This window comes from Babylonia areolata, chromosome 20, assembly GCF_041734735.1.
Source record: "Babylonia areolata isolate BAREFJ2019XMU chromosome 20, ASM4173473v1, whole genome shotgun sequence".
NCBI lineage: Eukaryota > Metazoa > Mollusca > Gastropoda > Neogastropoda > Buccinidae > Babylonia > Babylonia areolata.
Genome location: NC_134895.1, coordinates 23,014,702 through 23,038,812, shown reverse-complemented (window position 1 = coordinate 23,038,812; position 24,111 = coordinate 23,014,702). Strand labels below are relative to the sequence as shown.

The following is a 24,111-nucleotide window of genomic DNA, read 5'->3' as shown; positions in this document are numbered from 1 at the left end:
TTCCTTTTCATGAAAATAGATATATATTTTGGTGACAACAACTTCAGTTTGTTTGTTTTTGTTTTTGGCTACTCACGATACAACACAAAAGAAAAGGAAAAAATGTATAACTGGAAAAAACACAAAAGCAAACTTTAAAAAAAAAATCCAGGATAAAACACACACGACAGAAGAGTGGACAGAAATAAAAGAAAAAGAGAAATGTGTGTGAGTGTTTTACACCTTTCCACTTTAAAATTCAGACAACAACAAATAAGAGCGTTTGTGACTCTCAGTGTGAACATTTGTGTATGTATGTTATGTGTACACATGTGCATGTGAGCATGCATCAGCAAGGGTGTGTGTGTGTATGCGCATTTTTTTTATATTATATTTCTTCTAGACCTGACACCTTTAGAGTACACACAGATAGAATGGTTGTTTTTAATAGCCATTAGAATTCTGTATCAACCTGTCCACTTTCAGTAAAAATTACTGCAGCATTTTGTGGGGAAAGTGAATAACAAACACAATGATTATACACAGACAAGTACTGCTTTCAGCTAACTTATCCTCCGAACCCTTCAGATCTGGAATACAGAAAACTCTCATGTTTGCACACATCCCCACGCATGCGCCCTCTTCGCACAAAAAAAAAGGAAAGAAAAATTACTGAATACACATTAAAAGGAATGCAAATATTACAAAAGATATGAAGCAACCCAATGTGTGAACAGCCATATCTATGTGTGTTTATAAAACACATCAAAAGTTTTACAGTCTTTGAAGGCATACAGGCATGGCCATGACTAGACATGAAAAAAACAACTGACCAAGCATGACTATTTCAACCAAACCTTGTGCGAATCATAGTACCCACTTGTTTCAAACAGATCAAGTAGCTAACATAATGACCATATCAAATTTATTCATGTGATGACTTCACAATTAACAATCAGACCTTGTCATAGATAGTAGTAAAATTCTAGTGATGCTTCATTCACGGACTGCACATAAATCCTTGATAATGAGGTTTGTTCATAAACTGGTTTATGCAAATTCACTTTATGATCTGAATTCACACAGGAGGAAAAAAAAAGACTGTGTGTGTGTGAGAGAGAGAGAGAGAGAGAGAGAGAAGAGTTAAATAACACGGCCCATAAAAAAAACCAAAAGACTTCTCTCAATGTGACTGCAGTCTGATTTTCAGCAGCTTGACAAGTGAAAGGTACACATGTGATCTCTTGAGAACCATCAAAATTTTTAACACCTTTCCCCGCCCCCACCAAAAAACAACAACAAAAACCATAGTACATTGTCAAATGCAGTCAGTCAGATCAGAAATGGGTGGACGGGACACACAGCGGTGGCAGCTTCAAAAAACACTGATATGAGACATTGCATGGTCCTGCAGTCTTGAGATCAGCATGTGTTTTAATGGCTGGTAAGCAGGTACTGACACAAGGCCAGCTGAAAGGCACACACAAATATACACGAACATGCAGCATATCAAAACACAGGAAGGAATCATCGTCAGATTCTTGTGGAGAATGCACTGTTGGATGAAAATGCTAACGCTGTTTCCCATCTGTTTGAAAAACAAAAAAAGTCCAACCCTGAATATCTGAACATATCATAAATGCCATGATCCATCTAACAGGTCATACTCTTTTGATAGAAAGTAAAGTGAATACCATAACCATGTAAGCAATGTAAACATTATCTCTTTTTTTTAAAAATCATACCACATCTGTTTAACAAACATGGTAATTGATCAGGTAGTACTGACCACTGATGTCAGCTAATACTGACAGCTGACGTCAGAGGTCCAAGGCTGAATTTGGCCCCAGTCAGCAACAGGGCAGACATTTTAACCCCACTTTCTTTTTCTTTTTTCAAAATGAGAAACAGCATACTGTCAGGAAAACAAGAAGATACATGTCTAAAAAAGCAATAAACAACAAAAGTTACTGGTAGACCAATTCTTCTTTGTTCATGGGCTACAACTCCCACGTTCATTCCCATGCACAAGAGCAGGCTTTTATGTGTATGACCGTTTTTACCCTGCCATGTAGGCAGTCATACTCCATTTTTTTGCAGGGTTGCATGCTGGGTATGTTCTTGTTTCCATAACCCACCAAACGCTGACATGGATTACAGGATCTTTAGCGTGCGTTCTAGATCATCTTCCTGCATATACACACGAAGGGGGTTCAGGCACAAGCAGGTCTGCATCTTCCTGCATATACACATGAAGGGAGTTCAGGCACAAGCAGGTCTGCACCTATGTTGACCTGGGAGATCAGAAAAATCTCCATCCTTTACCCACCAGGTGCCGTTACCGAGCTTCAAATTTAGGACCCTCAGACTGAAAGTCCAACGCTTTCACCACTTGGCTATTGTGCCCATCGGTAGACCAATTAACAAAGTGCAATTCTAAATTCATTTCTGTGTGCTGTGGTAGAGTTCAGTGGTTAACGACCTATTACTTGGCTGATGCTTTTGAGGCCAAGTTGTTCAGGGACTGGGTCTTGGGTTCTGGGTATTATGTTTTATTCTTTTTTTTCCTTCTTTTTTTTTTCCAAATAAAATACCAGCATTTCTAGGACATGCAGTTCATTTTACTGTTTTTTAGGTACACATTCATTCAATCAGAAACAGCAGCATATGATAGGGCAACACTATTCTGAGTACCCTGAGGGGAAGCTCAGAGCTGAAAATAAGCATTTCCTGTTTTGAAAAAAAAAATCACATCCAACAGCAAAGATTTTAACTTAAAAAAAGAAAAGAAAAAAAGTGACATTTTACCTTTAATCAAAGGTTCGTCACAACCAAATGCAAAAAAAGATCACACAGGTTGTTTTTTTCCAATTTAAGTCAAATAAACACTAATTCAAAGGATACTGATAAACTGATCCGTTATCAGTTTGTTCCTGTTCATTTTCCATATGCTTACGTCGACAGACTGGCTCCGTGTAATATTAACAGAACCAGCCCCCAAATGCCACAAGGACCTGTGACTAATGCTTCCTTCATGATTAACTATATCTTCTTAGTATGTGCTTGTTGCAACTCACGCAACATGATGTAACAGATGCAGTTGTGGTTACTGGTTGCAGTCTCAAGAGTCAGCAAAGCCAGCATGGATAGGAACCTTACTAAAAGACACCTCAGTGGCATATCTTATGAGTTAGCTCCCTGTTCACCAGCCAGCACCTGGACTGTGTCAGACAAGTTATGGTGGCTGTATATAGGGGATTATGACAGAACCAATGTGAATGGGGCAATGTGAATGAAATGGCACAGACAACTAGGCATAAATAAATAAATAAATAATTAAATAAAAAGCCCAAGCACAAACTTTCAACATGTCAACCTATTGGCCAATAGCAGGCAAATCCCATTCCTGCTGTATTAAAATGTGCAATTGTTTTGTTTTTGTTTTTTTTGTTTGTTTATAATCTCTTGGCACAATGACAAAATATAATAACTGCATTTTATCAATATGAGTTGTTTTTTCTTGTTTTAACAAGAAACAATAAAACAACAACCCCTCTCCCCCCCATAATAATACAAGAAAAGAAATATCAAAATTTTCTGTCTACAGAGTTGTTTTTTTTCAAGTATAAATGAAGAGATTTGAAAAATGATGTTTGAAGTGTGACATTTTTTTTATGTGGCATATTCTACTCTCTCTCTTTCAGTGTTTATGACCATTTGTTTCTTCTTTTTTTTTGATCTCTTGGTCAGGGGGGCGTGGCGGGGCATGGCGGGGTAAGTAAAATAGCACTGTGTTAAAAATTTCACATCTCTGGAAAGAGTAACTGCATGAAAAAGAAAAAAAAGGCATACCCTAATGACCTAAACAATTTTGAAATTAACCCATACAATGCATGCGCGTTTACACAAAAATATGTGCGCTTGCACGCATAAACATACAAACAAGCAATTTCTTGCACAGAAAGCTGACAAACTGCATTACAGAGAGAACATAAACTCCTCTAACATAATGTAAAACATACCTGAATATAAAAAAGCAAATTTTACCTTAAAATCTGCAGGCATTTGCAGTTTCAGCAACCAGTACAAGTACTGTAACAACCAACAATAATTCTTGTTATATTAAATCAACAATAAAATCAACAATAAAAATGCCAATAAATAGGAAGTATCATAATACTGACTGGCTGTCAAAGATTCATAAAATAAAACCACGAGACATTTTCTTTTATTTGCAGTGTTATCATTTTAAAGGAAGACAGTTTGGACCTTTTTAAAAGGAGACAAAGGATCCTGGTGGGGTCACAATGTTGAACGGATAATGAAAAGCACATGTGTGCACATACTTGCAACGTGAAACATAAAATGAAAAGCATATACATGCACATGCTCACAGTCACACACATTCACAGTTTGGCCCCAAGTAAACCATTCAGTCATGGCAAGCCTCAATGAATGGAAACATACAAGCATTCAATACCAAACACAAAGCAAACTGTACAAAAATCCATCTACAACACTTACGCTCATATGAATGTCATAGAGTCAGTTCCTGGTAATGCTATGTTTGTTCACTTTTCACTTTAAAAAGATGTTTCTTTAATTTCAAAGGCACAGACCAAATAATCTAAAAGATACCTGTTAAATAATCAATTTAACTGATGCCTTTTAAACTCTTGTGTTTGTTAAATGACAATTTACAACTGACAGTCAAACGCAGACTAAAAACAATTAACAAAATCGTCATTCATAATGTTGCAGATTTTGATGGCCAACTTAAAAAAGACAAATGAAAAAATGAAGGTCATGGCTGAACAACACACAGTGACTAGAGAAAACTCCTTTGATAATCACAGCACAAAATTAACAACAAAAATATTTAAGAGCACAAAATACCAAGAAAAACAATAATATCTATGGCATCAAAACAATGCACAAACATACTGCTTTCAAACCAACAATGCATACTGGACTCATGGCATTCGGATCATGACAATACACAGTATTCGATGATTTTTTTTCTTTTCTGTTAGTCTGAACAATGCTTTTATAAGTCTTGGATCTGAAAACCACAAATGGCTCGTGTAAATTTCAGAGCTGTTCTGAAACTTTTGTGGCAATTGTCCTCACACTTGCTTCACCAGTCACTTTATATGGCCGTTATACTTGGTAGTTCAATATTTCTATTAAGCATTTATTTCATGACACTATTTTGTGTTAGGTCTTTGATGACCTCCAAAACCAAAACACCTTTCAAACATAATTGGAATCAACGACAAAATGATGAATCATATTTGATAATTATCATCAGTTGTTTTTAGCTAGCAGCAAACCAAAGGTCATTCTCAAATATTTTTTGTAGTTGTCATGTTTAGACAACTGGAGAATTTATCATGGAAAATAATACATAACCAACAATTGTTGTACAACATTTTTTTTGTTTATCTCAACCCAAGCAGTTTTAAAAGCAAAAATTCTTTACATGTCTTTCATATACTGCAGCAGTCTTTTTTTTAATTTTTTAATTTTTATTATTCATCTTTTTTTTTAATACAAAAATATATATCTTTTTCCCCAAATAAGAATTTCACCATAGAGCAGAATACACAGCCAACCAAGTCCATGGTTGTGGCTATGCAAAATTTTAAAAACTGAACTAAAATTAATTTATAATCAGAACAGCAAAACAAGGCTAATAAAAAACAACAACAATAAAAAATTTTTTAAAAACACCACTAAATCAAATGTGAGAATGGAAGCCCTCTTCTGTGTATTAAAAGCATAAACAAAAACAACAACAAATAATAACAACAAAACAAAACAAAAACCAACAGAAGAGAAACTTGTCATGTCTCTTTATGTTCACAGAAATTTCCTCCTCGCATCTCAAGTTCACGTTTTCGCGTTCATCTCGGCAGACGACGGCCACTCCCTTTCAGCTGAGGCGCGACTGTGGCGACTCGTCGTGTGATTGAACGAGGAGGAGGAGTTTGAGGTGGGCGTGGCCTCCCCGAGCAGTTTGGCCCCATTGATGCCACGCACGGTGACCTTGTTGGGTCGGACTAGGAGGCCGTGCTCAGCTCTGCAGCTGAAGTATCGGCGGCCCTGCACGCTGCCATCGTTCTTGCCCTTGGGGGTGCGCAGTTCAACTCCCAGCCATGTGCCTTCACCCACGTCCGTCGGGCCGATGTAACGGACTGTGCCTGTGGGAGGGAATGGAACTGAGTAGAGGCTTTTTTTTTTTTTTAATGACTGGTTTGTTGACTATTGCATTTAAAACATGTGCATGCATGCGTATAAGCATGCACAAATAATAATAATAGTAGAACATCTGTGTCACTCTAAATTTTGTGCAGAGACAGACCTAAAGCCTTAAAAGGCAAGCACAACATTCTTTCACATGCATGCACAGCTCTGATTTGGAGGATGGAAAGAAAAATACAGACACCAAAACTGAAAAATGCAAACACAAACACAAACACACACACACATACATGTGCGCACACATACACACACTTGCACACACTCGCACACACACACAAATGCATTTACAAGAATCCAGCTTACAACAGACACATCAGCGTTCAGCACTTTTTCTAATGAACAAGAAAGTTCACTGTTGCATAGAACAGTTGGTACTTTACACAAGTCACAAGCAGTAACAGTGTTAATCAATTTGTTATTGCAAGGATCATTCCGTAATTTACACATGACTGACAATAAATAAACTAGGGCAGAATTAAACAGCGGTTCATTATTGCACAAAATACTCAATGCTTTACATAAGCTTAATGATAAAAAAAATCCTCAAAATATTCACAAAGACTAATAATAAAAAAAATATATATATAAAACTATGAGAGAAGTTACCACATTATGCAATTTGTTATAGTAAAGAACTCTCAGCACATCACACAAGACAAACAATAAAGTAGGACAGAAGTAACCAATCTGTTACTGCACAGATCACTCAAACAAGACGAATGATAAATAAACTAGGACAGAAGTGACCAGTGTAATAAACTTGGACAGAACTGACCAGTATAATAAACTTGGACAGAAGTGACCAGTACAATAAACTAGGGCAGAACTGACCAGTACAACAAACTTGGACAGAAGTGACCAGTACAATTAACTAGAAGTGACCAGAACAATTAACTAGGACAGAAGTGACCAGTATAATAAACTTGGACATAAGTGACAGAAATGACCAGTACAATTAACTAGGACAGAAGTGACTAGTATAATAAACTTAGAACTGACCAGTATAATAAACTTGGACAGAAGTGACCAGTACAATAAACTAGGGCAGAACTGACCAGCACAATAAACTAGAACAGAACTGACCAGTACAATTAACTAAAAGTGACCAGTACAATAAACTAGGACAGAAGTGACCAGTATAATAAACTTGGACAGAACTGACCAGTACAACAAACTTGGACAGAAGTGACCAGTACAATTAACTAGAAGTGACCAGAACAATTAACTAGGACAGAAGTGACCAGTACAATAAACCTGGACAGAAGTGACAGAAGTGACCAGTACAATTAACTTGGACAGAAGTGACCAGTACAATAAACTTGGACAGAACTGACCAGTACAATTAACTTGGACAGAACTGACCAGTACAATAAACTAGGACAGAACTGACCAATACAATTATCTAGAAGTGACCAGTACAATTGACTTGGACAGAAGTGACCAGTGCAATAAACTAAGACAGAAATGACCAGTACAATAAACCAGGACACAACTGACCAGTACAATAAACTAAAACAGAAGTGACCAGTACAATTAACTTGGACAGAGCTGACCAGTGCAATAAACTAGGACAGAACTGACCAGTACAATTATCTAGAAGTCACCAGTACAATTAACTAGGACAGAGCTAAGTGACCAGTACAATATACTAGGACAGAGCTGACCAGTACAATAAACTAGGACAGAAGTGACCAGTAAAATAAACGTGGATAGAACTGACCAGTGCAATAAACTAGGACAGAAGTGACCAGTGCAATAAACTAGGGCAGAAGTGACAAGAACAATAAACTTTGACAGAAATGACCAGTACAATAAACCAAAACAGAAGTGACCAGTACAATAAACCAAAAGAGAAGGAAGCGACCAGTGCAATAAACTGAAACAGAAGTGACCAGTACAATAAACCAAAAGAGAAGGAAGCGACCAGTGCAATAAACTGAAACAGAAATGACCAGTACATAAAACAGAAGTGACCAGTACAATAAACTAAAACGGTAGTGACCAGAACAATAAACTAGGACAGAACTGACCAGTGCAATTAACTAGGACAGAACTAACGCGTACAATTAACTTGGACGGAACTGACCAGTGCAATTAACTTGGAAAGAACTGACCAGTGCAATAAACTAGGACACAACTGACCAGTGCAATAAACTTTAAACAGAAGCAACCAGTACAATAAACTAGGACACAACTGACCAGTACAATAAACAGTAAACAGAAGTGACCAGTACAATAAACCTTAAACAGAAGTGATGAGCACAATAAACTTTGAACAGAAGCGACCAGTACAATAAACTAGGACAGAAGTAAGCAGTTTACCCAGCTCGTTATTGCACAGAACGCTCATGCCGACTTCAAGGGTGAAGGCTTGCCTGGAACCGGGGGTTCTTGTGATGCTGACTCCTGGACGGGGCCTGAAACCACCAGCATCTCTCAGTGTACACTGACTGGACAATTGTCACGGCAACACGTAAAGGACTAAAATTAAATGAATATAACGATGATAATAATATGCATTTATTCAGTGCTTACCCTGCAGATCTAGGCATGTTTAACAAAAGATGTGTTAAGTATAATAATAATAAGAAGAAGAAGAAGAAGTAGAAGAAGAATATGAATTAGTACTTTAATGGTGCAAACTCCACATGTAATGGGCTCTATAAGCACCTTACATGAAACAACACATATATACAATAGTGCATTATAAAATACCTCTGCACATGAAAAAAATAACACATATAATGTGTATCTATACACCAAGACAATACTACAAATAGCAGGTATGGACAATCACACACACACACACACACACACACACACACAAACATACAAGACAAAAATACCCTACACACGCACACGTGCACACACGCGATCACGCACACACACATGCCTGCACACACACACAAACATCCACCCACACGCTACATGATGACTTCAGTGGGGTGGGTAGGAGGAGGAAGAATGCAGACAATCAGCTGTGCTTCAAAACACCATAAGGCCTACTTGAATAGACAGTTTTTCCACAGTGTTATGAATAAGGTACAGGCGCATGAAAAACATTAATCCATTCAACGTTGGGCAGTTTACAGATCGGCAGGCTTCCATGCCATACTGATGCAGTAAAAAAAAAAACACAAAAAAAAAAAAACCGCTGAAAATATATTGTTTTCCCCAAATTATGTGTGAACACATCTAAAAATCCTGTAGAAGTCAGTTCCTTTTCTTTGAGGTTTATGCATCTGTAGGAATGTGAAAACTGTTACATGAGATGAATTAGTTAGAAGATACAATCTCACTAGAAATACTGTGTTGAAACTGTGTAACATCACTTAAAACACATACACACACACCTCACCGTCCTTAAACACGTGCACAAACATAAATAGATGAAGGAAATAGTGATGGTCAGAAGACACGGTGAGAGACAGATAGTTAAAAAGAATATTCTGAATGTTCATAAACACACACAGAAAAGAGTAAAATGTGATACTCAAGCACTGTCTTGTCTTGGTTTGTAAAATAAGTATGCAATAAAATAAACAGGCACACGCAAACACATTCAGACATGCCTACATGCATGAACATATTCCTAGCCCACAGCAACACACACACACACACAAACATACAATCTTGATGATAATAAAGTAACAACAAAAAGCTTTACATACATACACAGAGCCCTAAAAATACTCTCCCTATCTTCTTCAAGACCTCACAAGTAAATAAAAGAAACAACAACAAAAACCTAATTTTACAAAACTGTGTACAATTTCTATGCTTTTAACAATTTCTCACTGAACATCACAAAGTTATTTGAGTCTCTGTGCTATTCTCTACTTACGATTTGGTTGGGGTCTTGCTCCGTGCTGCAAAGGAAAAAAAATTCATCACATGAAACAGAGACAAAACAGAAAACTGCAAGAAGCAACAAAAAATTACCGCAACATGAAGTTATCACAAACACAGAAGTTTTTAGTATACATGATTATAGTTTGCTCAGTGTCTTTTTACCACATGGAAGGACTGTCCATATCATATAAAGCTTGTAGACATTAAAACAGTATAAAAAGCAGAGAAGTCCTTTCTGCACATTTATCATCATCTGTCTCACCATTTGTGATCTTTTCCAGTCATGTTTGTAAAAAAAGAAAGAAAAAAAGAAGACCCCCCCCCACCCCCCACTCCCAAAATCCATCTATCTCTCTCTACATATAACAAAAAAAAAAAAATCAAAATAAAGTTCTGCTACTTCTGAAGCTTCCTGATGTGAAAGTCTGTTAAGGACAGGAGAAGAAAAGAAGAACTCACTTTGTCTTTTTCTGTCCACTCTTTCTGACACTGCTCCCCAGCTGATAGTATCCAGCGACTCATTGGAGCTGAACCGACGATCTCCAAGTCTGGGAGGAAGGAGAAGGAAAAAAGATGTGATCAAAATGAACTTTATCCAGTTTACTGCACTTAATGACATCATATTTTTTTCATTGAAATAAACATCACATTACCTCAGCTGGATCCACAGGGTTTTTATGGGTTTTTTTTGTTTTGTTTTTGTCTTTTTTTGTTTTTTGTCCATAAAACAAGAACACAAACCAGCATCAAGCAAAATCATGGTTAACACTGTCTCTATTTCAATGATATTCCCCTGATTGATGTTAAGTACTATTGTGAACCCCCCCCCCCCACCCCCCGTATGTGTATGCATGCAGATGTATACATGTATGTGTGTGCATGCACAAATATGTACATGCATTTGTATGAGTACTGCGCATGTGTCTTCATCCTTTAAAATTCATACATCATGTTCATTTGTATAAGTGCGTAGCTATGAAATATGCCCACATCTTGTGCATGATTTAAAACTAAAAAAAAAATCCTTTAGGCCATGTCACTGTCTAATACAATATTAAAAAAATGTACACATGCAGATTTCCTTTTACGATGATTCCCATTCATATCCTTGACCAAACCACTGTTTAACACACAGGAAACCTTCTTTGTGGGAAACCATTTTCCTCCACACTATTTTCTGAACAACTGTCAAACACCTCAATCCAGAATTGGCATCAAAGGTAGACGCATTGGAGGGGTGGCTTAGTGGTAATGCATCCGCCAAGGAAGCGTGAGGATCTGAGCACACAGGTTTGAATCTCGTACTGGCCAGTATTTTCTCCCCATCTGCTAGAACTTGAGTGGAGGTGTGGATGCTAGTCATTCAGATAAGACTATAAACTGAGGTGCCGTATGCATCATGCACTTAGTGCACATAAAAAACCCATGGCGACAAAAGGGTTGTCCCTGTCAAAATTCTGCAGAAAAATCCACTGACAGGAAAACAGATCCACTTGCAGGCAGAAAAAAAAAAGGTGGTGCTGCTCTATGGTGACACGCCCTCCCTGGGGAAAGCAGCCCAAATTTCCCACAGAGAAATCTGTTATGACAAAATTTAATTTTGTTTTCTACATGAAAATGACAAACATTAGTGGTTATCCAACTTCCCGAAAGGTTAGTAAAAGCAAAGAAGCCCCAAACGGTGATGTTACGGCAGGCTACCTTTAACAAACATTTCAGGATTATTCTTCTTCTACAAATTCTAAGCAGATAAAAAAAAAAAAATCTATTGAGAAAGTCGCTGTTTAAAAACAATGTCCACTGAAAGAATAGAAATGTTTCATTCATAAACTTGTGAAACAGTCAACTGTCCAAAAAACCACAAACAATTGTCCATAACCATGGAAACTTTATATGCTAAACAAATTTCATATTTCTGATAAGTCATCTCTTTCTTCTTTTGTGTTCATGGGCTGCAATCCCACATTCACTCATTTGTTTGAATAGACTTTTACATGTATGACCCTTTTTACCCGTCACTGAGGCACCCATACTCTGTTTTCAGGGGTGTGCATGCTGTGTATGCTCTTATTTCTACAACCGATCAAACGCTGACATGGACAACAGATTCTTAATGTGCATATTTAATCTTTTGCATGCAAATACACATGAAGAGGGCTCAGGCACGAGCAGGTCTACACATTTGGAGTCCTGGGAGATTGGTAAAATCTCCACCCATAACCAACCAGGTGCATCAAAATCAGGGATCTAACTCAGGAAACTTGAGTGAGAATCCAGAACTCTAACCATTCGGCCACCACATCCATCAACAGTCATCTCTTGAGATGGGCTGTGCCACTGACACACATTCTGATTACTCCTAGGCTAGACATAGGACTTTCATGCCTGCTCTCACACACATGCAAACCGATTTATACGCAGACACACATTTTCACACACACAGACGCATACTGACAAAAAGAAAAAGACAATCCCTGAAAGAATACTTACAATTTACATAAAATATTACATTGATAGCATCACTGAACAGATCATAGGATGATGAATATAATGGTGATGAATACCATGACAAATGACAGCGTGAACAAGCCACCCATCACCTAACAACAGCATGTATCAAACATACTATTGTTCCATATACCCTGGTAAGTTAATCTCCAAAGTGTTTGAAAGCCCTTCAGTCCAGAAATGGTGACACACATCCACCTGACCCTGTTCCCTATAAAACCACTGATCACAAAACCACCCAGCCAACAGGGAAACAAGCAATGACATGACCCAAACCCTGAAAACTACTCAAATGAAAATGTTGCTAATCCTCAGATGGATGGTACCAAAGTTTTAAACAAAGAATGTGATGCAGCACCCGATGACTTAGGCCTCCTACGCACAGCACCCGGCACCAACCACTGACTACCATCCCCTTCACATGAACTAGGATGAACACACTGTCACCGGTTTCCGACACAACAAAACGATTCTTTGCAGAAACTGAAAGAACTGAATGATATGATTTTTCAGCCTTGAGGCACGGCTTTATTTAAAAATACTATTGAGAACTAATCAGGTAAATGATGAAGGCTTACAAGGTTCTTCATAATAATAATATAAAGTACTTACATTACAATGTGCAAGAAACCTTCACAATAATATATAGTTCTTATACTACAATATGCAAGAAACCAAGGCATATTGGCATCACATATCCAACTTCTCTTTCTACGGTTTTCATGTACAAAACCTGAAGTCACTGTAGTGTTTTATAATGGCAGTACTGGGTAAAAGTATTGTGATCTGACAATATCATCTCCCTCTCATTCCCTCCTAGTGGCATCTATCTTTCTGTACACACACTGATGGGTACTGAATTAACTTGACAAAATCTGGATGCTGTTGTGAAAGCCTGAAAACTCATGAACTTCAACTTCTTCAGGTTCTGCAACATTTGTCCCGGTCAACCTCTGTGCATCACTTCCCCAAAATCAAGCTCAACATCTAGCAGCTACACTTGCCTCTTCCGCTGTCTAGCTTGGTAAAGAATTTGTCTTCTGACCTGACGTATGCTGCAAAAATGGTGTGTCATGTCATGTCATGCTTGATATCATGCATCCAAACTTTGACCTTTTACATCATGCAAAAAGGTACAGCAACAAGACTCACATAACATGCTATTGCACCAGATTTTGAGCTTTATACGTTGGAGATAATTTTCATCCAAAAAACAACAACAACAACAAATGTTTTCTCTGGGTAATTCTCCACTCAATTCTTGACCCCTCTACCATCCTCCCAATTCCCATAAAAAAAACATGCAAAAAGACAAAAGAGACATGCACACACACAGGCTCTAATCTCATAACCCCTCTCCTAATACATACAGCCCACCAATCTACACATGCATACGCACACAAACACACACACCTACACCCACAAACACACACATAGAATCACTCCACACATACACACAACTACACGCTCACACTTATACACACATACTCACACACGCACAAAAGAAATACACTCACAATGAACACGCACGCATACATGCACACACACCTACGCATCTATGCACACACACCTACACACAAACACACATGCCCATGCCTACACCCACAATGAAACAAACCGCCCTGATATCCCGCAAAAAGGAAGCCAGCTTACTTCTGTATGCGGGAGAGTGGGGCAAAGACGCCGTGTTTGGGTCGGCAGGAGAAGTACTGCACACCACCCACCCCTCCATCGTTCTTCCCTGCCGGTCGGTCCAGCTCCACACCATACCACGTGCCTGGCATAGAGGACACAGAGGGTTAAATGTATTATACACGCGCATGTGGTGTGTGTGTGTGTGCGTGTGTGCGTGCGTGCGCGCGCGCACGTGTGTGTGTGTGTGTGTGTGTGTTGCCTGTTTTGGTGACACTGTTGCACTGAAGTTGTGATTCAATGGGTATGTATTGTAATTGTATCCTCCCCACTCCAAAAGGGGTAAAAAGGCTTAAATTTCTTTGAATCTTTGAACCTTTGTGTGTGAAGGGGGTGTTAGGGGTAGGGTGGTTAATGAGATGTGTGTGCTGTGTGTGTATGTGCCTGTGTGTGTGTGAGAGAGAGTGTGTGGGTGTGGTGGTGCGTGTTGGTGTGTGTGGGTGTGAGGTCTAAGTTGGGGGTGTAGCAGTCTTCAATATTGCAACACCTTTCTACTGTAAGTGGTACCTGATGGAGGGGGATCAGGAGGTGGAAAGGGAAAGCGGGAGAGAGATCAGAGATGGGTTGGGAGTGATAAGTGAGGTAAAGGAGTATCGTAATTTTCAGCCTACATGGCGCAACTTTTTTTTTGATATTCAAATCTGACCCCTGCGTCTTATCGACTGTACATGCCCTATCTTTGTCTGAAAACTAAATTCTAACTGCCACATGGTGCCACCAGTCATAACAAGCTAAATATATGACAACATATATGACAACATTATTGATCACAATAAAAACACATGATCACACGAAACAGAAACACTTCGGTCTTACCAATGTTCAATTCAGTATGATTCATGTTCAGCATTAACAAATTGAAACCAAATCACATAAGACACCAAATTTCATATGAACATGATCACAATTTGTTCTTAGGGCATGAACAAGAAGAAGTCTGAGTTGAGGACATAAATCTGCGCCCTAATAAGGACTTTAAAAAAGAAAAAAAAAACCCAGGGGGGTGCATCTCATGCAAAGTAGCATCTCATAGACTGAAAAGTACGATAAATTCATACATTGAAGTGAGTCTGCGAGTGTGTGTGGTGGATGTGGAAGAATGAATTTGTGCATGTGTGTATGTGTGCGTGCGTGGATATGTGCTTCTGTGTATGTGTGTGCGTGTGTGTGTGTGTGTGTGTATACCTGCATGTCTCAGTATGGATCCAAGTATTTGTGTGTGCTTGTGTACATACATCTTGGTTTGTGCTTGTATGTTTAAATCAGTATGAGCGTATGTACATGGAAAATAGAATCCTGCATTGCAAGGGGGAAAACAAATGAGATTTGAAAACAAAACATAAAACACAGGGTCCAACACACCAGGTGCAAACTGTGTTTCCCCAACGAAGCGAATGGTCCCTTTGCGTTGGCCGGCCACGATGACTCGATCCCCCACCTCCATGTCCCCCGAGTCAGACAGTGAGGATGCTCGCGATTTGCTCAATCCTGTGAGTGAATTAGCACATCTTCTGAAGAAAAGCATGACTGTAAACATGTGTGGGTGCATGCATCTGTGTGAAAGGTACTAGTAGTGTTGTAGAGTGTAAACACTCTTTCTCAAGAAAAGCATGAAGGGAAACATGTGCGAGTACATAAATGTGTGTGAAAGGTATTGTGTTGTAGTGTGTATATACACCATTTCAAGAAAAGCATGAAGGGAAACATGTGCGAGTACATAAATGTGTGTGAAAGGTATTGTGTTGTAGTGTGTATATACACCATTTCAAGAAAAGCATGAAGGGAAACATGTGCGAGTACATAAATGTGTGTGAAAGGTATTGTGTTGTAGTGTGTATATACACCATTTCAAGAACAGCATGAAGGGAAACATGTGCGGGTACATAAATGTGTGTGAAAGGTATTGTGTTGTAGTGTGTATATACACCATTTCAAGAAAAGCATGAAGGGAAACATGTGCGAGTACATAAATGTGTGTGAAAGGTATTGTGTTGTAGTGTGTATATACACCATTTCAAGAACAGCATGAAGGGAACATGTGCGGGTACATAAATGTGTGTGAAAGGTATTGTGTTGTAGTGTGTATATACACCATTTCAAGAAAAGCATGAAGGGAAACATGTGCGAGTACATAAATGTGTGTGAAAGGTATTGTGTTGTAGTGTGTATATACACCATTTCAAGAAAAGCATGAAGGGAAACATGTGTGAGTACATAAATGTGTGTGAAAGGTATTGTGTTGTAGTGTGTATATACACCATTTCAAGAAAAGCATGAAGGGAAACATGTGCGAGTACATAAATGTGTGTGAAAGGTATTGTGTTGTAGTGTGTATATACACCATTTCAAGAACAGCATGAAGGGAAACATGTGCGGGTACATAAATGTGTGTGAAAGGTATTGTGTTGTAGTGTGTATATACACCATTTCAAGAAAAGCATGAAGGGAAACATGTGCGGGTACATAAATGTGTGTGAAAGGTATTGTGTTGTAGTGTGTATATACACCATTTCAAGAACAGCATGAAGGGAAACATGTGCGGGTACATAAATGTGTGTGAAAGGTATTGTGTTGTAGTGTGTATATACACCATTTCAAGAAAAGCATGAAGGGAAACATGTGCGAGTACATAAATGTGTGTGAAAGGTATTGTGTTGTAGTGTGTATATACACCATTTCAAGAAAAGCATGAAGGGAAACATGTGCGAGTACATAAATGTGTGTGAAAGGTATTGTGTTGTAGTGTGTATATACACCATTTCAAGAACAGCATGAAGGGAACATGTCTGAGTGCATGTATGTGTGTGAAAGGTATTGTGTTGTAGTGTGTATATACACCATTTCAAGAACAGCATGAAGGGAACATGTCTGAGTGCATGTATGTGTGTGAAAGGTACTGTGCTGTAGTGAGTAAACACACCTCAAATAAAAGCCTCAATGTAAACACACAAGTGTATGCAGGTGTGTGAAAGGCACTGAGTTGTGTTACTGCTTATAACCACAGATTTCTCTGTCAAACATCTTCCTCCCATTTCTTAGTGTCAGCAGATCAGTTGTGTAGTTATTCAAACTAAAAGCTGAAAATCTTCAAGGATACAGCCCATTCAAAACAATAATACATTAGATGCTTTCCTTTGAACTGGGTCATTTAAAAGAAGTAACTGATGTCCTAAATAAAGTGTATCTATATATGTACATATGTTCAGTCCTTTACACACAGTTCATAGGTTATATACACACATTCAAGAGAGCACCTGTCCCATACTAAACCCTTCTCCACCCCACCACATCACACAAGCGCACACACGTACACACACACACACACAAACATAACTGCATATATCTGATCAACCATCAACACAACTACACTGACCATAACACACACACACACACACACACACACAAAGACACACACACACATTCTCAGCCACCCCCCTCTCACCTGTATCTACCCGAGCGGTCACCCGTGAAACGTCCACGTGACCTTTGCTGAGTGATCGGAGTGGAGTGGGGGGAGGAGTGCGGGACACCGGTACAGCTCCCGGTTTCATCACCTTGCTGATGGGGGCAAAAATGCCTGAAATTTTAAAACAGGAAAAATGGAATACAACATTCAATAAAAATGGCAACCATCAACTGGCACTAAGACTGCAGCAGACACACCTAAGTGTGGACATGTACAGGTACAAAAGCTGAGTGGTTAAAGTGTTGGACTTCCAATCTGAGAATCACTGGTTCAAATCTCGGTAATGGGGCCTGGTGGATAAGTGGTGGAAATGTTTCCGATCTCCCAGGTCAACATACGTGAAGACCTGCTAGTGCCTGAACCCCCTTCATGTGTATACACATGCAGAAGATCAAATACTCATGTTAACGATCCTGTAATCAATGTCAATGTTTGGTGGGTTATGGAAACAAGAACATACCCAGCATGCACATCCCTGAAAACAGTGTATGGCTGCCTAAATGGCAGGAAAAATGAAAAAAATGGTTATACACGTAAAAAGTTACATGTCTGTATGAGTGTGCATGTCAGTGTAACTGAGACCTGATTGAATGTCACAGGAAATAAACCTCTACCCAGGTAGGCAGCCTTTTGTGCAAATGACTGTTTTTGTCAAGCGTTTAGAGCTTGGTCTCCAACCAAGGATAAGCACTGTATAAGTACTCAGATCATCAGTCATGTAAAGGGGGGGCCTCAGGATGAGTGGTTTGAACATAATGCAACTGTAATGGTGCAGATGATGGGGCAACCACCCCCACCCCCACTCCCCAAAAGAAAGGAAAAAAAAAAGAGAATTAAATATTATATCAACCAACACCTCTGTCTTTTTTTCTCTCCCCCCCCTCCCCCTCTGTCTTTTTTTTTTTTTAAGCCAGTGCCAGTCAAGGAGTGAAAGCCAAAAGCAACAAGTAATGGGAGATTTTCAATAAAAGAAAAATAATATAACTTGATGTTCGGCAGAGTCTGTTCCAGCATTTCTTATCATGGTTTTTTGCTTTTTTTATCTTTGTTTTTTTCCAATATTTTTTAATAACTTGGCCAGCTCAAACAGATGACTGAAAAATGAAAAGGAACTGAGAAAGGAAATCACTTTAATTGGGAGAATACTCAATCCTAACTGAAGCAAAAAAAAACAAACAAAAAAAAAACCTCCAGTCCATCCATTTCCCTTCACAGTGCCTTTACACTTTCAGTTCCGCTGGTAAGAACAAGTGGTCGTGCAGATCATTGGCTGTGCATGCTAAGAACACAGAGACAATTTTCTTAATGCAGCAGCCCAATCAGTGTTCAGAGTAACTCACCATAGTTGTTTGGACACTTGAAGTAAGAGATTCCTCCAATGCTGCCATCGTTTTTGCCAAGCGGTTCGTCTAGTTCGATGCCCGCCCACACACCTGAGGCGAACTCTGTCGGTCCACAGTACCTTAGGTAGCCACTCTGAAAAACACAGGTAACCAGCAGCTCTGAGTTCAAGCACATTCATGCAAACTTATTTTCTTCTTTCATTTTGGCATAAGAGCACAGCCAACCATACAGTGCTACATCAGGGGTGATTCACACACATTTCATTTGTGCAAAAACAGATGACATATAGTTTCCTTATAAAGACAACAGTTGAGCAATACTTCCTCCCTCAACCCCACTGAACTCTTCACCTTCACCACACTGAATTCTTAACATTAACATCATTAAACTCTTCACCTTGTTGACTCCTCACCTTTAACCTACTAAATTCCTCACTTGGCCCCAGCGTAAACCCTCACCTTAACCACACTTATCTCCTCATCTTGACCCCACAGAAATCCTCACCTTGACCCCACAAAATTTCTCACCTTACCACCACCAAACTCCTCACCCTGACCCCACTGAACTCCAAACTTTGACCCCCATTGAACTACTTACCTTGACCCTACTAAACTCCTCACCTTGACCCCACTGACCACTATCTTGTCCCCCAGCTGCAAGCCCAGGGCCTGGAGTGTGACCTTGGAGTGGACAAGGTCGTAGTTGGGGGGTGGTTTGGAAGGGGAAGAGGGAGACGCCTCCTGAAGAGTTTTCCGTACGCGTTTCGCAAGGTTGCTCATGTCGGAGTCTGCATCAAAGTTGTTCGGGTCGGGGACACAGTCTGAAAACACACACCATTGCTCAGTTGTTGGATTGTTTGTTATTATCTCCTTGTATGTTTTGATGGATGGATGGATAGGTAGGTGGGTGGATGGGTGAGTGAGTGGATACAAGCATGAATGTATACATAACTGTTAAACATATTGGTTTGGTTTGGTTACTCAAGTCAGGCCTTGAACATATGCATTCGGTCAATCATTTACTTGTATAGTAAATAATCATATCATGTTTATTTACTTATTATCAATTATACATTCCTTCATTTGCTTGCTTACGTGTTGCTCATTCAAATAATCATTTCTTTGTATGTGTGATTTGATTTATTTATAACTACAGCTGACATTGATTTTAGTTGATGGTTGTTACACACTCTGTCATTCACTGTGCATGTGTGCTACAGTGATTAATACAGTTCATAACTAAGCTAAAATGTATCAATTACACACACAGTTCATAGCTGAATACTAACTAAGCAAAGCTTTAGTGAATTTCAAACACAGTCCATAACAAAGTACCAACAAAGCAAAATTTCAAATATAATACAAATCATAACTAAATAATATACGATCAAATGTGCATCATTTACAAATACAGTTCAAAACTAAGATCTCGCCAGACAAAACTCAATCCATTACAAAATCCAGTTCAAAGCTTAGCACTAACAAAGCACAATGACCATCTGTGAGTTCTGTCCATCACTAAGAACTAACCTGACAAAAATTAATCCATTACCAAATACAGTTCAAAGCTAAACACTAACAAAGAATAGTGAATGTCTACGAGTTCTATTCATTCCTTAGAGAACTAACCAGAAAAAAAATCAATCCGTTACCAAAGCACTAGCAAAGTACATTAATGTCTACAAATTCTGCCCTTTACTAAGAACTAACCAGAAAAAAACATTCTGTTACCAGATAACTAAAAAAGCACAATGAATGTCTACATCTAGTACAAGTTCTGCCCATTACTAAGAACTAACCAGTCAAAACTCAATCCTTTACCAAAGCACTAACCAAGCACACTGAATGCCTACAAATTCTGCCCACTGCTAAGAAGTAACCAGATAAAAATCAATCCATTACCAAAGCACTAACAAAGCACACTGAATGTCAACAAGTTCTGCCCATTACTAAGAACCAACCAGACAAAATTCATTTCCTGCCTCACCGATAGGAACCCTGCCGAGGTCATCCTTCAGCCCTGGGTTGGCCCCGTTCTGGACCAGCACCTTGATGGCTTCGTGTGCCAAGTTGGATGCCGCTATGTGTAACGCTGTCCCATGCTCAAATTCTGAACAAGCGCTGTCAATGTCTGTATGATCGAAAAACACAGAGGAATCAGGTACATGAAATGCAAAAGATCTTGTTCTTAAGGCAGACAGAAACAACAACAGCAACAAAAATATGTATTCAGTGAGTATTGTTCTTATCAACAGCAAAAATATATATCTAGTGAGAATTGTTCTCATAACATCTTCAGACGAAAGTCTGGTAGATGCACCATGTGTATCTCTCTTATTGGCTTGAACTGTGAGCAGGTTTCACTACTTTTTGTCAAAGATTTTGGTAAAACTGGTAAAATAGTCCATGTGATGTACCGGATTCAACTACAGCATTCTGTTGTTGTTGTTGTTGTTGTTGTTGTTGTTTTTTGGGGGGGGAGGTATTTTTCCCCCCAATTTCATTTAATGATTACTTGAAATGACTGTCTTGTAATTTTTGTCACAAATATAACAATACAGTGCATCTGAAATTCAGGCTAAGATGGTATTTCTTCAAGATCTAGCATTCAAGGAGTTGATGACCTAGAAGATGTCTTCAAATACCTCCTTGTCAGTGAAACCTCTGTAATAAACTAAATGTTACTTGCAAAGTACAAACCAAAGCCATTCAGAGTACACACCTATGCCATTCACAGAATACACACACAAGTCATTCATGGAGTGAAAAACTAAATCATTCAAGATGATGATGACGATGATATGGACACTTATATAGCACCTATCCTCTGTCAAGACCAAGCTCTAAGCGCATTTAGCACAACAGGCTGCCTACCTGGGTAGAGCGGACTGACAGCTGCCACTGGGTGCTCATCATTTGTTTCCTGTGTCATTCAGTCAGATTTAAGCCATGCACGCACACAACACTCAGACATGTAACATTTTATGTGTATTATTCACCAAACGGTGACACGGATTTCAGGACCTTTAACATGCATATTTGATCTTCTGCATGCGCATACTGTATACACATGAAGAGGGTTTAGGCACTAGCAGGTCTGCACATCTGTTGATCTGGGAGATCAGAAATCTCCACCATTTACCCACCAGGCGCCGTAACCAAGATTCAAACTCGGGACGCCCAGTTTGAAAGTCCAATGCTTTAACCACTTGGCTATTGCACCCGTCAGATGTACACACCTAAAGCTTTGGTAGTCTTTAAGAGGACTTTGAGAACAGGAACGACGTCGAAGTAAGCGGCATAATGAAGGGCAGTCATGTTGGTCCATCGGCAGCGAATGTTCACATCAGCGCCCCTGTTGAGCAAATCCGTCACCACCTGTGCTGCAAGGTCAGGGTCACCGATGCCGGCAGCTCCTGCCTTGCTGGCGTAGTGTAACAAGGTCATGTCTGTCAGGCCATCTCTGTCGTTCACATTGGCTCCTCGTTTCAGAATCTGCATGCAAAAAACAAATGCTGTTTCAGACTTTGAACAAACAAATATGATAACTCATGTTCTCCAAAAGACAAAGGGAGAACAACTTCACACCATTCCTGCTTCATGCTTGCATCAGCTTGCACAAGGTAAATAAATGGTACAGAGAAGCAAACCCACAAACATCATCCTGCTGTTTTGGAGCTTGTCCGTATCCAAAAAGTCGGGATTAGCTTGTCAGTATCCGAAAAGTCGGGAAGTAATGTGGGCAAGACTCCCCACTAAAATCTAAATCTAGCCCAGACAGTCAGGACAGCAGTTGCCTCCTCTGCTGTTCTGACAGTCATGGTCAGACATGACTGACTATCAGTATCATATAGCAGAAACATAACCATACTGACTAAAACATGCCTTCTTCATCATTCTATCTTCTTTGGTATACAAAGTTTTAAGCCTAAACGCCTGAGCTATCTCCCTACTGAAAGCTAAATAAATTTTGATAGGTGATATCATTCAGCATATTAAATACAAGCCGCTCAAATGATTTCAGACTCAGTCATTTACATACACACATACACACCAAGAGGCAAACACTGAAACAGGCGACACAAACGCAATACCAATCACACATGCCAAATTAAGCAACACAAACACCATACCAACCACACATGCCAAATTAAAGAAACAATCAAAAAGAGGTCTTCACATTCAATGCTCAATACAGCCCAGCATTTCACTATGTCAGTTTAAATGGATCTACATCTACCAAGTGTTCTAAGGTGGCACTGAATGTCTGAATAGTAATCCATATCAGAAGAGAAAAACAAACAAACAAACAAACAAAAAACCAGAAAAAACCCAACTAATTTTCTTTTTTCTCTACTGCAATATTGTTCAATACAAACATGATGGGGCAGGAAAGGGGGAGGAAAGGGGGAAATCTGAAAAAGTTAGAGGTAGAGAAGAAATAGAGAGAGAGAGAGAGAGAGAGAGTCCCCCAATGTGTATGTTCCTCTGTGTGTGTGTGTGTAAACACATGTATGCCTGCGTGTGTCTCTGTGTCTATGTGCATCCATGTGTGTCTCTTTGTGAGTGTGTCTGATAGACAGACAGACAGACTGACAGGCAGACAGAGACACACAAAGAGAAGAACTGAGGCGCAGACAACAACCTTTGTTATGACAAACAACAACTCCAGATAAAAACGGAACAAATCCCACAGGCCACACAAGGCTCTATCGCAGTATCTCCTCGAGCCGGTCCACTTTGCTTCCCTCTGGTCCACAGCTAGCTACTACACATCTCTTGACTTTTAAATTTTGCTTGGCACACTCCCCCCACTTTGTCCTGATGTTATCTGATGAAACACAAACCAGCCAAGCTTTAACATGATACTGACTGGGGGGGGCAAAAAAAGTGTGGAAAGGGTGGGGAGGCACAGAGAGAGAGAAGAGAGTGTGGGGGGCGGAGGTAGAGAGGGAGGGAAAGACAGAGAGATAGAAATATAGAGGACAGCAAAAAAACCAACAAACA

The 24,111-nt window shown here is 39.3% G+C and overlaps 1 protein-coding gene across 5 annotated transcripts in view; it reads right to left on the bottom strand.

Moving 5' to 3' along the window:
- Window positions 1–24,111, bottom strand: part of LOC143295313 (CAP-Gly domain-containing linker protein 4-like) — a 61,940-nt gene that overhangs the window by 310 nt on the left and 37,519 nt on the right. For all 5 annotated transcript variants that reach the window (XM_076606944.1, XM_076606945.1, XM_076606943.1 and 2 more), the window contains 11 exons: window positions 22,344–22,599; window positions 21,092–21,235; window positions 19,726–19,925; window positions 19,102–19,237; window positions 17,738–17,872; window positions 15,658–15,783; window positions 14,257–14,380; window positions 10,555–10,643; window positions 10,088–10,112; window positions 8,566–8,660; window positions 1–6,182 (listed from right to left, as the gene is read on the bottom strand). The exon at window positions 1–6,182 is cut by the window's left edge and continues 310 nt beyond it. In XM_076606944.1, coding sequence (XP_076463059.1) covers window positions 5,872–6,182; window positions 8,566–8,660; window positions 10,088–10,112; window positions 10,555–10,643; window positions 14,257–14,380; window positions 15,658–15,783; window positions 17,738–17,872; window positions 19,102–19,237; window positions 19,726–19,925; window positions 21,092–21,235; window positions 22,344–22,599 — 1,641 coding nt within the window. In that variant the 3' untranslated portion in view covers window positions 1–5,871. The remainder of the gene's footprint in view (window positions 6,183–8,565; window positions 8,661–10,087; window positions 10,113–10,554; window positions 10,644–14,256; window positions 14,381–15,657; window positions 15,784–17,737; window positions 17,873–19,101; window positions 19,238–19,725; window positions 19,926–21,091; window positions 21,236–22,343; window positions 22,600–24,111) is intronic.